Source organism: Grammomys surdaster, unplaced genomic scaffold (assembly GCF_004785775.1).
Source record: "Grammomys surdaster isolate TR1022 unplaced genomic scaffold, NIH_TR_1.0 344, whole genome shotgun sequence".
Lineage (NCBI taxonomy): Eukaryota > Metazoa > Chordata > Mammalia > Rodentia > Muridae > Grammomys > Grammomys surdaster.
The window spans coordinates 289,077-306,034 of NW_021604763.1; the positions used below are offsets into that span (position 1 = coordinate 289,077).

The 16,958-nt window shown below is 42.4% G+C and overlaps 1 protein-coding gene across 3 annotated transcripts in view; it reads left to right on the forward strand.

Moving 5' to 3' along the window:
• The window catches only part of Nfx1 (nuclear transcription factor, X-box binding 1), a 60,039-nt gene that overhangs the window by 14,973 nt on the left and 28,108 nt on the right, over positions 1–16,958 (forward strand). For all 3 annotated transcript variants that reach the window (XM_028779061.1, XM_028779063.1, XM_028779062.1), the window contains exons 4-10: positions 88–165; positions 2,110–2,215; positions 5,690–5,761; positions 6,662–6,801; positions 8,469–8,568; positions 8,668–8,885; positions 14,823–14,920. In XM_028779061.1, the coding sequence (XP_028634894.1) occupies positions 88–165; positions 2,110–2,215; positions 5,690–5,761; positions 6,662–6,801; positions 8,469–8,568; positions 8,668–8,885; positions 14,823–14,920 (812 nt within the window). The remainder of the gene's footprint in view (positions 1–87; positions 166–2,109; positions 2,216–5,689; positions 5,762–6,661; positions 6,802–8,468; positions 8,569–8,667; positions 8,886–14,822; positions 14,921–16,958) is intronic.

The window sequence follows — 16,958 nt, forward strand, 5'->3', positions numbered from 1 at the left end:
CCCTCCCTCCCTCCCTCCCTCCCTCCCTCCCTCCCTCTCTCTCTCTCTCTCTCTCTCTCTCTCTCTCTCTCTCTCTCTCTCTAACAGATGGCCAGAGTGGTTGGAGGTGTCCTGCCTGTCAGAATGTTTCTGCACATGTTCCTAATACCTATACTTGTTTCTGTGGTAAGTTTGTGTGTATATATTGTAGCCCTCCCCTCAGGGGTCTGAGGTCTGGTTTCAGAAGTCACTGATAAGACTTGAGAGTTGTAAGAGGATCTGTTGTTGTCCTCCTGTATCACTGGGTGGGTCATAGGCCTTGATGCTGTAACAGCTTTCACATTCTAGATTAAGCAGCATGAGTAAAAATAGTGCTTAATAAGAAATCAACCGTGTGTCTTTATAATGAAGAGATTTTCTATAAATCGGTAACACAAACTATCCCTGTATCTTCCCTCTCTGTAGAATAGTTTTTCCTGGTTTTGTTATGAGACAGCGTCTTACCATGTTAGCCTTGGCTGGCCTGGAACTTACCATGTAAAACAGGCTGGACTTAAACTCACAGAGATCCACCTGTCTTTGACTTCCATGCTGGGATATGCCGCCCTGTCCAGCCACTTTTCCTGGTTTTTAATAGCCTCAGCTTTCTTTGCCCAGATGAATTCCTACTGCTAGCTGTATGTCTTCTCTTTTTCTCCATCCTTTTAGTGATTAATCTTCTAGTTGATTTTGTTTCTTGATGGTTTGTCTCTCCCTTTGAACCGTTAGGTTTTTGTCTGCCTTTATTGTCTCACTGAAGCTGTATTCAAAAGTCATCAGTCACAGTGGCCATATGTCCTTATGTAATAATTAGCTTTTTGGCAGCATGGCTCCCTTGACGCTTTTGACCATTACTTTCGTAAGAGTATTAGCTTGTTCTGTTTCTTTTTGTATATATCTTTATTGTCCTAACCAATTTGCTTATAGTCCTCTCCCACCCTTTTTGTGATTCTGGGGTCAAACCCGGGGCCTTGCTCTATCTAGCTAGGCAAGCATCCACCGCTGAGAACCCGGGGCCTCGCTCTGGCTGGGCAAGCATCCACCGCTGAGCTGTATCCCCTGCTCTTCTCTTCATTGTGTCTCATCTAACCGTCTCCCCTCAAATGCTGGTTTTTACAAAAGGAAGCAGCTCCTTTTGTTAATCCCTTCTCACTTTAGTTCTCTTTGTGTGGAATCTGCTGATTTTATATGTCTTATTACCAAAAATCTGAGTTTTGGATATTAAATCGATATTAGTAAAGGGAATGAATATTCTTGATTGAGTATCATACGGAACTTAGTATAAATTAGACATAAGAGGTCACTGGGGAGTCGGGCATACAGAGAATAGCAAACCTTGGTTATCTTAAAGGATATATAACTTAGTATAAATTAGACATAAGAGGTCACTGGGGAGTCGGGCATACAGAGAATAGCAAACCTTGGTTATCTTAAAGGATATATATTTATTTTGGCTTTTCTGAGAGAGCATTTTACTCTGTAGCTCAAGCCTAGAGAGATGTCCATGAAGACTTGTACAGTGAACAGTGACTTTGACTGTGAAAGCGCAGCCCTTTTATGCCTTCTGAGAAGCCTCAGAGCCAGGCTCCTCCTCTGTGGGATTCTGTCTGTCCGTCTCACAGCCTCTTCCTGGTTCAATCCCTTTCTTTACCCACCCCATGGGCTCCTCTCAGGGCTGGAGCAGATCCCAGGGCATGGAACATTTTAAGAAATGCCTTACCACTGAGCTGTACCCTGGCACTCTTCCTTTGTTTCCTTCTGATCATTACCACAGATACTTGACAGTTTAAGAAGATTTGTTAATGGCTTAGTAAGTATCTTAAAAATAGATCGTGTTCAGTAGTCAAAAAGTCATTTTCATAGGTAAAAGTTACTTATCTTTTTCAGTAATCTTGACATTAAGATTAATCATGCTCTGTAGATTGTATGATAAGTAGCATTACAGCCAGCTCTTTGTTTCAGAATGTACGATAACATAGGTGTTGCACTGCTCAAAACCATACTTAAGTTTCACATTGTCTAGCTAGTTCATAAAAGTTGAGAATATGGTTGAAATTTATAGCATTGACTCTCCCATTTGATATGTTGTAGGCAAAGTAAAGAATCCTGAATGGAGCAGAAATGAAATTCCACATAGTTGTGGTGAAGTTTGTAGAAAGAAACAGCCTGGCCAGGACTGTCCACATTCCTGTAACCTGTAAGTTGGAAAAATAGACTTCTGGATTCCCTGTGGAAGTGCTTTGCTAGTGGCTTTAACTGTGCATAGTGTTGTCATGTTACAAGAAGGGGGAAGAGTGATACGAACCATTTGCTGAGTGCTGAATCTTTAGGAGACACTCCACTAAGTAGTGAAATCCTTTCCACAGCCCAGTGATGTGTAGGTATGACGGTTTCAGCTTTACAGATGAGGCTCGGGAAGGTGAGGTGTCATGCCCAATGTTACAGTGCTAGGATGTGATGGAGCTGGCTATCAAAGCCAATAATCCTTCTCTTGTTTTGTACTGCTGGCTCTAAGAAGAAAAGAGCTTCCGAAACTATTGGCATTTGTAGGAAGCAGCCAGGGAAAGGCATTTGTTTGTGCAGCAGCCTGTATGGTAGTACTTTGAGGATGTGAAGAATATTTGTTTCTCTTTCTCACAAATTTGATTGCCCACTGAATTAGACTTAACTCCAATTGCCTTTAATTCCCAAAGGATTACATTTGCCATCATTTAGAATGCCTCTCCTCAGAATACAAATCACAGAGAGGCACTTGTAAGCTGAGACTTGAACCCAGGTCTTCTGGAAGAGCAGTGAGTGCCTTAATTACCAACCCATCTCTCCGGCCTGTAGATTCTAGTTTTTTGGGTTTTGTTTGTTTGTTTGTGTTGTTATTGTTGTTGTTTAAAAGACATGAAAGTAAGAGAAGGGGGCCAGCTAGACTGAGGAGGGAGGATGAGAGAAGGCAGTGTGTGTGGGAGTGAACATCATCAAGAATACATGATACACGAGTATGGAACAGTCATAAAGACATCCATTATCATGTGGCAGCCAGAGGAGCATTTGTGTAGTCAGCACTGTGCTTCCACCTTTCCATGGGCTCTGGGAATGAAAGGCATCAGGCCACCAGGCTCAGAGAGCGGGCACCTCGCTAAGCCAAATTACTGTGTTCTGTGTTTTGAGACAGGGTTTCATGCTATAGCCCTGGCTGCCATCAGCCATTCTGTCATCCTCAGACCTCAGCTTCCTCAGTGCTGGGATTGCAAGTGTAAGCCGCTGTCCCCAGCAGAAAGCACTCCTCCACAATTTGTAAAATCCCCAAAGTAGGGTTAAGTGGGTAAGGTGCTTGCTGCCAAGACTGAGGCCTAAGTTTGAACCCCGGGATCTCCATGGTGAACAAAGAGAACTGACTCTCACAACTTGACCTCCATGTGTTCACTATGGACCATGTACATACACACACACACACGCACTAAATGTAATTCTTTTCTTAACTTCCGAAAAAATATTAAGTGAATTTCTTAACCACTCTATAGTTGACAGTAGTTTTGCATGAAAACAATATTTACCTGAAATACTAAAATTTCATTTTGTAATTTTATTTTCTTGTTCTAGCTTCTGTACAACCTTCTGCTCAGGTGTCTAGTTCTAATGTAGAGCACATCACTGAGCTCACTTCCCACAGCCTCTTGCCCATGCTTGGATTATGTATGTGTCACTTATCTGCTCCCAGTGTCTTAGCAGCGCGCTGTCCCTGTGTCAGCCTTCTTTGCCCTGAAACTGTTTGAGCCCAGTGCCTGGTTATGACTTCACCAGCTGATGAGAACAGTACTTCTCATGATCTTGGTAGACGAGAGCACTGTTGCTGCCTCCCTCCTCCTCTCCCTCCCTCCTTCCTCCTCTCCCTCCCTCCCTCCCTCCCTTTCTCCTTCTCTCCCTCCCTTCCTCCCTCCCTCCTCTCCCTCCCTCCCTCCTTTCCTTTCTTCCCTCCCTCCCTCCCTCCTTTCCTTTCCTCCCTCCCTCCCTCCTTCTCTCCCTCCCTCCTTTTCTCCCTCCTTCTCTCCCTCCCTCCCTCCCTCCCTCCCTTCCTCCCTCCCTCTCTCCCTCCCTTCTTCCCTCCCTTCCGAGAATCTTACCCAGGATCTCCCACATGTCAGTAAGTGCTCTTCTATTAAGAAGTATACACACATACTATTATAGTTGGACCAAGGCCATATATTTTCAAATGTCATCTTTGTCAAATCCGAACAAAACTAATATTTTGAGTAGGATTTCACCTTTTTTTTTTTGTAAAATGATTATCTTATTCTGAGATAGTAATACTGTCAACTTTTTCTGCATAAAAATATTATTCGGGGCTGGAGAGATGGCTCAGAGGTTAAGAGCACTGACTGCTCTTCCAGAGGTCCTGAGTTCAATTCCCAGCAACCACATGGTAGCTCACAACTACCTGTAATGGGATCTGATGCCCTCTTCTGGTGTGTCTGGATACAGCTACAGTGTACTCACATACATAAAATAAACAAATAAAATACATTATATGTATGACATTGTGTAATGTATATTATAAAAAAAAAATATTATTCATTCTTGATTTTTTTGAAGCAGTCTTACTATGTGACCAACTGGCCTACAACTCATTATATCAACCAGGCTGACCTCAAATGTGCAGGGACCCACCTGCCTTTGCCTCCTCGGTGCTGGCATTGTGTGCTATCTCATCTTTTTAAAAATATAGTTGTTTCTTTTGCTTTGTTTTGTTTGTTTTTGAGACAGAGTTTCTCTGTCAAGCCCTGGCTGTCCTGGAACTCACTCTGTAGACCAGGCTGGCCTCGAACTCAGAAATCCACCTGCCTCTGCCTCTCAAGTGCTGAGATTAAAGGCGTGCGCCACCACCACCTGGCAATATAGTTGTTTCTTAAAGACATTTCATAGTAGGCTTATTTGTTGCCTGTTTGTCTTAGTTTGCTTTTGTTGCTGTGATACAAAACTGACCATGTTTAATTAACTGAGATAATAAACTGGAAGGGTTTATTATATCTTATGGATCAGAACCTATCATCAAAGGAAGCCAGGGAAAGAGTGGAAGCAAGAACCTGAGGGCAGGAAGTAAAGCAGAGGCCAGGAGAAACGCTGCACACAGACTCCCTTCCTCTACTAATATTCAGGCAGCTTGCTTTTACACGGACCACCTGCTGGGGAGTCCCACCCACAGTGGATTAGGCCCTTTCCCATCAAATATCAGTTAAAGTGGTATCCCCAGACGTGCTCGAAGGACAATCTGATGAATTCTTCGATTGAGGTTTCCTCTTCCCTGTTGTATCAAGTCGACAACAGTGATTGGCTCGCTTGTTGCTGTATTCACGGTAGAACACAGCTGAGGCGGCTTTGTTTAGCTTTAGTACATAGAAATGGTTTATTCAGGCTGGAGAGATGGTTAAGAGCAATAGTTAAGAACACTGACTGATCTTCCAGAGGTCCTGAGTTCAATTCCCAGCAACCACATGGTGGCTCACGACCATCAGTAATGGGATCTGATGCCCTCTTCTGGTGTGTGTGAAGACAGCTACAGTGTATTCATATACATTAAATAAATAAATCTGAAAAAAAAAATAAAGTCTGAGAGAGCAGTTTGAATCATTCCTTAAAAAATGGTTTATCCATTGAATCTTTCTTTTTTTCTTTTCTCAAGTCTCTGCCATCCTGGACCCTGCCCACCCTGCCCTGCTTTTACAACTAAAACATGTGAATGCGGACGGACCAGGTAAAATTAGAATTAGACTGAAGAAGAGGTCAGTTTTCATATGCATGATTTACTTATGAGTGTCTAACATAAAAGATTAGTAAGCAGATGGAAGTGAATGAGTAAAGTAATCCCCTGCTATCCCTGGGGCCTTAGTTCCGGAGCCTTTGGGGATGAAAGGGTAAGCCAGCAAAATCAGGATACTTATTAGAGCATGCTAGAATCAGAGTCCTGTCTCATGTCTTGTTATGTATTATGGCTGTATGTAATATGAACATGCTTGATCCCAGGACAATACTATTGTGCTTCTGGTCTGAGTGTTACAGATCTGGACGCACATTGACTCCTTTCTTTCCTGGTTGTTAGAGGACAGGCAGCCCCAGGCAGTGTGACAGTGGAATCCAGATCTGACCCATCCTTCCAGGGTTCTTTCCCTCCTGCGTGCTGCTTAGTGGACTAGGACAAATTTTCAGAACTAGCTTTTGTTTCACCACTAAACAGCAAAGAGAGAAAGGCAGAGAAGAAAATAGGAATGAGGGAGGAGAGGGGGAGGAGATGGGGAGAATATTGAAATAAAAATGGTAGGAGAGGCCGGTGAGGTTTCTCAGTGATTAAAAATGCATGACTATTGAAAAGGACCTGCGCTCCGCTCCTGGGACCCATTTTGGGTAGCTCAGCAACAGCTGGTCACTCCAGATCTGGAGGATATGACGTCTCTGGCCTCCACGGCCACCTCCGTACCTATTTACAAGCATGTCTACACAAAATTTAGTAAAAATCCGAAGAAAACACTTAGAAAAAGTTGGTGAGAGCAAAGTCAAGAGAAACGTTTACTGAGTGTTGAGGGACGGCCTTGGGCTTCACTGTTATTCAGTCTGTACAATGGGAGCTTCAGAGTAATGTATTTGTGTGTCTTCATAGGCACACGGTTCGCTGCGGTCAGCCTGTCTCAGTCCACTGTTCTAATGCATGTGAGAATATTTTGAACTGTGGTCAGCACCACTGTGCTGAGCTGTGCCATGGGGGTCAATGCCAGCCTTGCCGGATCATACTGAACCAGGGTAAGTGGTGTAGGCACCTGTTAGCACTGTACATAGGCATTTCTGGAATTGCTATGTATTGCCATACTATGATATGTCAGTTATATTACAACAAAATTGCTTCACAGAAGCCTACACAAGAGGGAGAGTCCAAGGAACAGGGATCAGACCAAGTCCATAGTGAGGCATCTATTTATACTTACCAGGGTGTCTCAAATGAAAGGCTAAAGCCCAAATGTTGGCAAAGGTGAAGCGGCTAGCATCTTCATACAGTGTTGACTGCTACAGTCACTTTGACAACTGTTCAACCTCAGCATAGCTATAAGCAAACGTGTGAAATTAAGCATGTGTGTGTTATGACACAGCTAGACCCTGCCTCAGAATAGAAGAAAAGAAAAAGGGAAGAAATAAAACTCAGCAAAGAAAAGGCGCTCGTAGAACAGGCTGCTCTCAGAAGCTGCTGGCTGGAGTTTGTTCACCAGTTCCTTGGTTCCAAAGCACTCATTATTCCCTGCATCTGTATTAGTCCATCTAACAGATATCACTTGATGAGATAGGAGTTTTAGTGTCACAGTGGGTAAAGATGCACATATTCTTATTCAAAGACAATGTCTTTTTTATGTGTGGATGGTTTGCCTACATATGTGGGTGTGCCATACACACCTTAGTGCCCAGGGAGGCCAAAGGAAACATTGGGTTTGTGAAACCAGAGACAGAAGCAGTTGTGAGCCACCACATGGGTGCTGAGGAATTGAACCTAGATCTTTTGGGAGAGCAACCAATACTCTTAACCACTGAGCTATCTCTCCAGCACTGGAATGTTTATTTTTAAAATGTAAAAAGGTTATGTTTCAGTCACTTGAGGTTTTCCTTTTCCTGTGCGCCCAGAGTTGTTTTTATTCTGTTTAATACACTATTTTATGGATATGATTGTCTTTTAACAGGTTCTCTATTTATAGCCCTCCCTGTCTTGCCTAGAACTTGCTATTAAACCAGTCTGTTCTTGAACTCAATTACATTTATTCTGATGTTGATTTTCTGGGCAAGTAGATAATGTAAGATATCCTTAGAAAGAAGTTAGCATTTAATTAGTTCCACAGTGTTTCTGTTTAGTTTTTATTTTTGCTCGCCATTTATCATTACGAGCAGGGTATGTATACATGTATAGATTATTTTGTGATAAATATCCTTTGTGAAAAAATGTAAAGTGAAACCAGAAAAATTATGTAATTTAATGAAAATTATAAGATTTGTTTTCAATAGCAGGGAACTTTTTGCAAGCACTTTATGTGAACGCTGTCACATCCTTTTTGCTTGTGTTGAAGTGATGGTGGGATCTAGGTGTCAACCCATTACTACATCTGCCAGCTTAGCTTGCAGGCACCCGTGGCATGTCCAGGGAGCTTCCCAGTCCGTGCTGCTCCACCATTGCCTTAGATAACAGACCGGGGCCTTCTGACTTTGAGGGATCTGTTTATAGGATCTCTGCAGCAGCTCTAAGCCATTGGCAGAGGAGCAGTGCTTTCTTTATTTCCATGTAAAGCTCTTAGATGGTTAGAGAGCTGACATAGATACAACATGAATTTTGCATTATGTCTGATCTGTGCTGATGAACATTTATTGATTGTTGGGGGTATTTTTGAAGTATGGCTAGGTTGTTGATTTGTGTTTTAAATTGTGTCCTCAAGTGTGCTACTGTGGCAGCACCTCCCGAGATGTCCTGTGTGGGACCGATGTGGGCAAGTCTGACGGATTTGGGGACTTCAGCTGCTTAAAGATATGTGGCAAGTAAGGGCTTCCATCTTTGCTTTTAGATTAAAGTCTCTCTTAGATTCAAGTGTCATTGTATGTAGCAGTTATGCAGCCGTCTGTCGTCTTTCTTCCTAGGGACTTGAAGTGTGGGAGTCACACCTGTTCTCAGGTTTGCCACCCTCAGCCCTGTCAGCCTTGCCCACGGCTCCCCCACTTGGTGCGATACTGCCCTTGTGGCCAAACACCTCTTAGCCAGTTGCTGGAACATGGAAGTAATGGTCGGAAAACATGCATGGATCCTGTCCCTTCCTGTGGAAAAGTGTGTGGCAAACCCTTGTCCTGTGGCTCCTCAGGTAACTAGTTGACCTAAATTTATTTTTTAAATATATAGAAGATGAAGAGATGGCTCGGTGATTAAGAGCACTGGCTGCTCTTTCAGAGGATCCAGGTTCAATTTTAAACACCAACATGGTGGCTCACAACTGTCTGTAATACAGACATACATGAAGGTAAACCATTCATATACATAAAATAAAAATTAAGATTTATTTTTTAAAAAATGTAAATGTTTAGAAGTAATGACGCCTTTACCAAGTAGTATTAAATGTCAGTCTTAAGAGCATAGGTTCTTATAAATGTAATGATCATATGAGGTGAGATATTTAAGAACCGAAGGTCCAAGTGTGATAAAGTCTCCGCCCCTTAAGCACTCAAAGAATGCCTTCTAGCTAAGCCCCTCCCCGTAGCTGGGGATGGTGCCTCTGAGCATCATTCTGGCTGGATGGATGCTTTTCTCAACTTTTCCTTCAAGATAGGCTCTAACTATTTAGCCCTGGTAAAACTGGTACTAAGTAACTCAGCCTGGCAGCCTCTCCAGGGCTGGGGTGACAGATATGAGCTACCATACCCAGATCATATTACCCTTTAAAGACTGGTAACAGATCATTTCTTTTGCATTGTTGATCCAGTAGTCATCTTTCTTGTGGGCCTGTTACTCTGACTAAAGTGATGATGTGGGGCCCACCAAGGTTTCTCAGGCTATCTGCCCTGCACCTGTGTGTGTGCAGTTTGATTTTTATTACAGGCTTTCTGAAGCGTTTTGTTGTTTATTAAGGTAATTTGTAGCCTTGCCTCTTGTTGCTTATTCTTGTTAATATTTTTAGTACAGCTGCCTTCTGATCCCTAATGAGGCCTTGCTTCTTCCTCTTTTTGGCTTCTGGTTATTTATAGAAATTTTCATCAGAATTAGATATAAAATAATATTGTGAGTTTTGTTTGTTTTAGGGCTGTCATACTGCTTTGTTTTCTGAGACAGGATCTTGTATATAGCTCAGGCTGGCCTGGAATTCACTATGTAACCCAATCAGCCTCTGTCAGCCTGTCCCCTTGCCTCGGCCTCTCAATGACAGAATTACAGACATGTTCCACCTGTTTGCTCAGTAACGAGTTTGAGTGTGACTTAGTCTTTGAAGCATGCACAGTTTTAGTTTGCAGTTACTTGCTGGCATCTTTACTGAGTGAGTGTTGATGAAAGGTGACTTTAGAAAAATAAAAGTAGGCAGCTAAGGAGGAATCCCACTGACTACTGATGCATCTTTTTAAGGAAAGGCAGACAGGCTTGGTTCAGTTTCATTTGAGTAAACCGTGAGGGTTCACATTTCTTCTAAGCACCAGTGGATAACCCTACTTAGTCTCTTTTCCTCAGTCTAATTTTAAAATTGTGTATAGAGAAGAATTCTATTTTATTTTATTGTTTTATTTTATTTATAGTTATTTTTAGAGTTTTTCTTTAGTCTTATGTAGCACAGGGTAACCTTGAACTTTCTTTGTGTGTGAAATAAAGACCAAATGACTTCTAAATCAGGAAAGATGGTCAAATTTTCCTTTTCTGAAAAGGCATGGCTTTGCTTTATAATGGTTTCACAGTGCAGACCAGAAGCCCTGTCCCAAGGCTCGGCTGTTCTGTAGGCGATAGAAGAACAACTGTGAGATGGGTAATGAGGGAGAGAAGTGCAGAAGACTGAAGACCTGTTGTGTCCGCCTCAGAGCAGCCGGAGCAAGGGCTCATGAGGGGACTTCGGTGCCATGGCAGATATTCTTACCCTGGGGCTCAGTGTCTAGCCCAGGCTGATCTAAAACTCTCCTGCTGAGCTACATCTCCAGCCCCTAGCAGGTTGTGTATTTATTTGTTTCCTTTGGTTTTTAAATTTCGCTAATTTTAAAGAAATAGTTTTGAATGAAATACAGTATATTCTCATTAAAATGTTCAAACATTACAGAGCTATGTGGAAGACAGACAGTTGAGTTAGTGTCCACCTGTCCCTTTTTTCTACCCCAGCAGATCACGCTCTAGAGCTTTGTAGACAGTCTCATGTATTACAGGTTGTGTGTTCACACTACAAATAAGCTAGCTTTTGATTTTCTCTAAATGCGGTTGTGCCATGTTTAATTTAACTTGGTTTTTGCAGTTAATAATACATTTGTGTTGCAAGCCGGTGTAGAGGACAGAAGTCAGCTTCAGTTCCTTCCCCATCATTATCCACTTTATTTTTTGAGACACAGGCTCCTCTGATGAACTTTGCTGTTTTGGCTAGACTGTCTGGCACAGTCTAGCTTCTTAGGTTATTGTTGGAGATCTAAACTTGGTTCCTCATTCTTTGTCTTTTGAGACAGGGTTTCTCTGTGTAGTCTGGGTGTCTTGGAACTTGTTCTATAGACCAGGCTGGCCTCGAACTCACAGAGATCTGCTTGCCTCTGCCTCCTAGGTGCTAGGATCAAAGGTGTGCGCCACCACTGCTAGTTCCTAGTTCTTGAGCAACAAACACTTTACCTGATGAGCCATATCCCCAGCCTAATAATATACTTGCAGATAATATTTTTGGTAGTATTTAAATTTTTTCTGGAATCTTAATTTTTTTTTTAGATATAACTAATCTTTTAATTTGGATGTAGTGGTATATGCTTATAATTCCAGCACTATCTTATCTCAAAAAGTGCGGGGGGGGGGCACAAGGGGGTAGTACACACCTGAAATCTCAGCAGTTGGGAGATGAAGGTCTAAGGACCCTTTAAAAAATAATAGGTGCTCTTAATTAAGAGCTGTACACTAGACCATAGTATAGACCAGCTAGTTCACTAGAAACAAACCAGGAAAGGAGATGTCTAGAAGGAGCCTTCCTGGAGTCAGAGCAAATCTCAAGGACCATCTTTGAGGAGGAACAGGCTGCTGGGCAGTCTAGGCTCCAGGGTATACCCTTTTGTTTAAAGGCTAATGGATTGATGGACTCTTGGGCCTGAATGTAGCCCAGACAGCCTTGTTTACCCAAGCCAGCTTAAAAGAGTTGGTTAGAAAAAAATCTGCTAAAATAGCTGCTATCTTAAGTAAATGTGTACTCCCAAGGCTTTGCTGCCCAAAGAGCATACTGTGAGGGAAGTAGATAGATGGCTTTAAAGTAGTCTGGTCACATCACAAAATAAGTCAGTCAACCAAAAATGTTGGAGGTGTCACAGGCCTTTAATCCTAGCACTCACTTGGGAGGCAAAGGCAGGCAAGTCTCTGCGCAAGCAGCACAGTGAGACAATGTCTCAAAAAAAAAAAAAAATGCTACAGAACTTGAGAGTGCCTGAGTGGTTTAGAAGCTCAGCATGCCTGGGTGTTGGCAGCACAGGCCTGCAGGCAGGTCTCTGTGACCTCCAAGACAGCCAGGGCCATGCAGAGAGTCCCTGTCTTGAAAAACAAAAAAACAACAAAAGTTCAACGAGTGGGTAAAGGTATTTACCACCAGAAGCCATTCATGGGAGGAGAAAACTGATTCTCGTAAAGTGTCTTCTGATCACTACATGACTGCCATGGCGCTCACATGCTCACATATGTACACACATACACCATAAATACAGACGTACATATGTATGTACATATGTAATAAATAAGTACTATTTTTGAAGTCATGAGAAGGGACGCTTTTAAAGCAGGTTACAGTTGCTGTAGTGTGTGTGACATGCAGTAAGTGTGATATGCTGAGAAGGAAAGCAGTAACATAACCTGCTCGTGAGAGTGGACAGATGTCACATTAGAAGAGCTTCAAATGCCCGTTATAAGTGTGTTCATTAAAACAAAGGCAGCCATGTTGAAAAGCTGAAAGAAAGGATGAGACAGACTCACATCAAATAGAGAATGTCAGTAAAGGAAAAGAAACTGAAGCCAGGCGGGTTATAGTATACCCATAATCCTAGCACCTGGGAAGTAGAAACAAGAGTTAGGAGTTCAGATCATCTGGTACAGAGTAACCTAGAGGCTAGCCTGGGATACATGAGAGAGAGAAATTTACCCAAAGGGGGGGGGGGGTGGGAGCAGGGAGTGGTGGCACATGCCTATTACCCCAGCATTCTTCCTCCCCACCCCCCGAGACAGGGTTTCTCTGTATAGCCTTGGCTGTCCTGGAACTCACTCGGTAGACCAGGCTAGCCTTGAACTCAGAAATCCGTCTGCCTCTGCCTCCCAAGTGCTGGGATTAAAGGTGTGCGCCACCACTGCCTGGCTTACCCCTGCATTCAGATGACTGACAGAAAGGTCTTGAGTAAAGGCCATCCTAGGAGGCTGTTTAAAAAAGAAGAAAGAAGCAAATGGAAATTCAGAAGTTGAAAAGTTTAACAACTAAATCCATTAAAGGTGCTCAGCAATTGATTTGACTTGACAAGAAATTATCAATAGGGTTAGGGGTGTAGTTCAGTAAAGCGCTTATCTGGTATGTATATAGTAGACCCTGGTTTCAATCCCAAGTAACGGGGAGTGGGGGGTGTTGGTTGTGGTCTTGAGAGCTGTAGCTCGGTAGCCTGACTTAATAGAAAGCCTTGGATTTGATCCTCAGCACTTACAGATGTGATGTGGAATGCATGGCTGTAAGTGCTGAAATCCCAGCGCTCAGGAGCTGGAAATGGGAGGATTGGGAGTTCAAGGCCATCTTTGACCACATAAAAGAGAATCAGAATTAAGGTTAGTCTCAGGTACATAGCAAGTTTGAGGTAATTCTGAAATACAAGAAACTAAGTCTTAGAAAGAAATAAATGGTGCCTACCTTTAATCCCAGCACTTGTGAGGCAGAGGCAGGCAAATAGATCTCTGTTCTAGAACAGCCAGGACTACACAGAGAAATCCTATTTTTGAAAACAAAAAAGAGGAAAGAAATATGGAAGGGAGAATATTTAAAAAAAAAAACAAAAACAGGAAGACTGAACAGAGCCTCATGAAACTGGGCAGCACCTTTAAATACAAGGTTGGAAGGAAAAGAAAAACAATTGAATAGCAAAAGAAAACTTTCACATTTATTGGAAAACATATCAATAAACTATGATAATAAAAATACTATAATTAGCCGGGCGGTGGTGGCGCACGCCTTTAATCCCAGCACTTGGGAGGCAGAGGCAGGCGGATTTCTGTGTTCGAGAGTTCGAGGCCAGCCTGGTCTACAGAGTGAGTTCCAGGACAGCCAGGGCTACACAGAGAAACCCTGTCTCGAAAAACCAAACCCCCCCCCCCAAAAAAAAATACTATAATTAAAAGACAAAAAGATAGTTTTTAAAAGAAAAATAAATTATACAAGAGAATTTCCTCCTGTAAGACCACCTATGGGTTTCACGTAATAAACTCCTAGATAGAGCAGTTGCTTAGCATGCACAATTCCCTGGGCTTTGTCCTCAGTACTGCAAACATGAAAACAACTCTGGTTGTCCTTCCATGAGCCTCTGAAAGATGACTTGTCCTGGGTCTGCTGTGGTCGTACATACCCATAATCCCAGCACTCAGGCCAGGAGGCAGGAGGATTGTGACTTTGAGGCCATCTTGGGCTACATAATAATACCCTGTCTCAAGAAAGGGAAACAAAAAAGTATTTGCCCTAAATCTAGTTATCTCTCAGGTAAATGCAGGCTGTCCATGGCTATGCAGACAGCAGCCCCAATTGATGGAATTATGGATTGTGGCTTCAGAATTGTCTATGATCCCAGATAACTTTCAGAGCCCAGAGCATTTCATCGAAGTCATCCACAATTAAATTTTAGGGAGATCTGAATATAAAGACTTGGGACCTAAAGCAAAAGTCTAGAAGTCTGTGCTTTGCCTCAGCAAGCAATATGCATGCCAAAGCGTATTCCAGTGACTGACACTAGACTCAAAGTACCCAGCCTACTGGATGGAGGGAAGCTGAGGAAGATAAGATGTTGGTAGTGAATTTGGAAATATCAGAATCAGTCACTGCAGTTGTCACTCCCAACTCTTTTCCGTTTTATTGCAGATTTCATCCACACCTGTGAAAAGCTCTGCCATGAAGGAGACTGTGGGCCATGCTCTCGCACCTCAGTTATTTCCTGCAGATGTTCTTTCAGAACAAAGGTAAGGCTAAAAGCTTAGAATCACTGTCATCATTGCCTTTTAAAATGGTGATTGTGGGAGAGGAGGAACCAAAATAATCCAGTTTTACTCCAGTGTATGATTCACTGAATTCCCCCCAATGGAGAGTCTGGAGGGTAGCTCACCCCAAGTACAGGTGTGAAGGAAAAAATATCACTCCTGTGATTTAGCCCCATGGGGACTGCACACAGCCTACAAAACTCCTCACTTGAGAGTTTAGACAACTGCTAACATAGCTGATATGACCGCTTAATTCTCATCTGAGCTGAAAACCAGTGGGCTTCAGGACGACTCACAGCAGGATAATTTGGTAGACTCTGAGTTCACTGAAAACTGTCACATTCATGGTTTCAGGAAAGGACACAGATTAGAATTAGTCAGTAGACAAAACATGTAGGAAAGACTCCAAGAAAGGAGCAAATGTGAAGCTCCATTTGTCCTTCCTCCATGATCTTTTTAGTGTCTGTGTGTGATAATATGTAGAGAACATTCCAGGCAGGAAGGCTCACAAAAGCCTGTGTGTTTAGAGCTTACATTGTCATCCTGGTATGATGGACTACCTACAAAGCCAGTCTCAGTCTCTCCAGACTTCAGTGGCTCTCCAGACTGTGTGACCAAAGCCTCAAGCCTAAAACTGTTCAGTGTGGCCAGCCTGCTTCTATGTCATATGCTTAGACTATCCAGTTGACAAAAGCTATAGACAAACAGTGGCATTCAACTAAACAGTACCTCTTGAAAGCCAAGTACATAAGCCAGAATTCAGATTCTAGTTTCAGCCCTAGGTAGTGTGATTAGGCATCTGACCATCATTCTGGAGTTGGGCTTCAGTGCCCATGTCTGTTTCTAACCAGAGGAGGCATGAAGTCTTTTTCTATGGCTGTCTTGGGATGAAGCCTTCTAAGTAATGATCTGCCTTGCTGTCCTACCAGGAAGTCATTTCAGTTCCTGTCAGGACTTCCTCTAAAGAACATAGACTAGGATGAAGACAGACCTTAACAGTTGATTCTTTTTGTTAAGGTAGTTAAGATCTGAGCAACAACAGATTCACCAATTATTTTGAGGATATAATTACTTTAATAGATAAACTTCAAAATAAAAGAAAAAAGAAAAGATAGTATAATTTAATATGATGGCAATTGTGTAAAGCTTATGGGATATTTATACTGAGAGCCACAGTAGATGTGACTGTCACATACATCACTTCTTACTTTTGAATGACTGAAGGAGCTGAGGGTGCAGCTTAGTGATAAAGCCTATGCTTATCATGTAAGGCTTGAGTTCAGTCATCAGAACCAAGAAACAAGCAGGGCTTTGAGATGTTGCGGTTTAGTGATCACCAGTTCTGTAAGGACCACAGATGTTCTTAGTGACTTTTTTGAACAAGAATTGCAAATAGGGTCAGAAACAAGCTACAGATAACTGCTGCGTGCTTCCATTACTCTCCAACAATTCATTTCTGCTTTCTTGCTTCCATTCATGCTGTCCTCAAGCTCACTAACCCATCCAATGAGCATATTCTTCAAAAGCTTTGTAAATTGAAGTTTTGCAACCCTTTCTATTTGGTATGAACTCTGTAAACCCTTTTGACAAATTAAAAGTTCTCTTCAGAAAACTGATATCATTGCCCCATCATTTAACCACATGGATTTTTTCATTCTTTGTTTTGTTTTTCAAGACAAGGTTTCTCTATGTGGCCTGGGTATCTTAGAACTCTCTCTCTGTAGGCCAGGCTGGCCTTGTTGTACCACAGGCTTGCCTATGTCCACCTTCTGGATGCTGAGAATAAAGGTGTGTTCCATCATACCTGGCTACATGGGTGTTTCACAAAATGTCTCTCTTAATGGGATGAAATGAAAGCAAATTTGGACAAATGTTGATTTCTTTTTTCTTTCTTCTTTTTTCTTTCTCCTTTTTTTCTTCTTCCTATTGGTTTGTGTTTTGTTCTTTTGAGATAGGGTATCATACTGTAACCCATACTGTACCTCACAAGCTAGCCTTGAATTCAAAGCCTGCCCCAGCC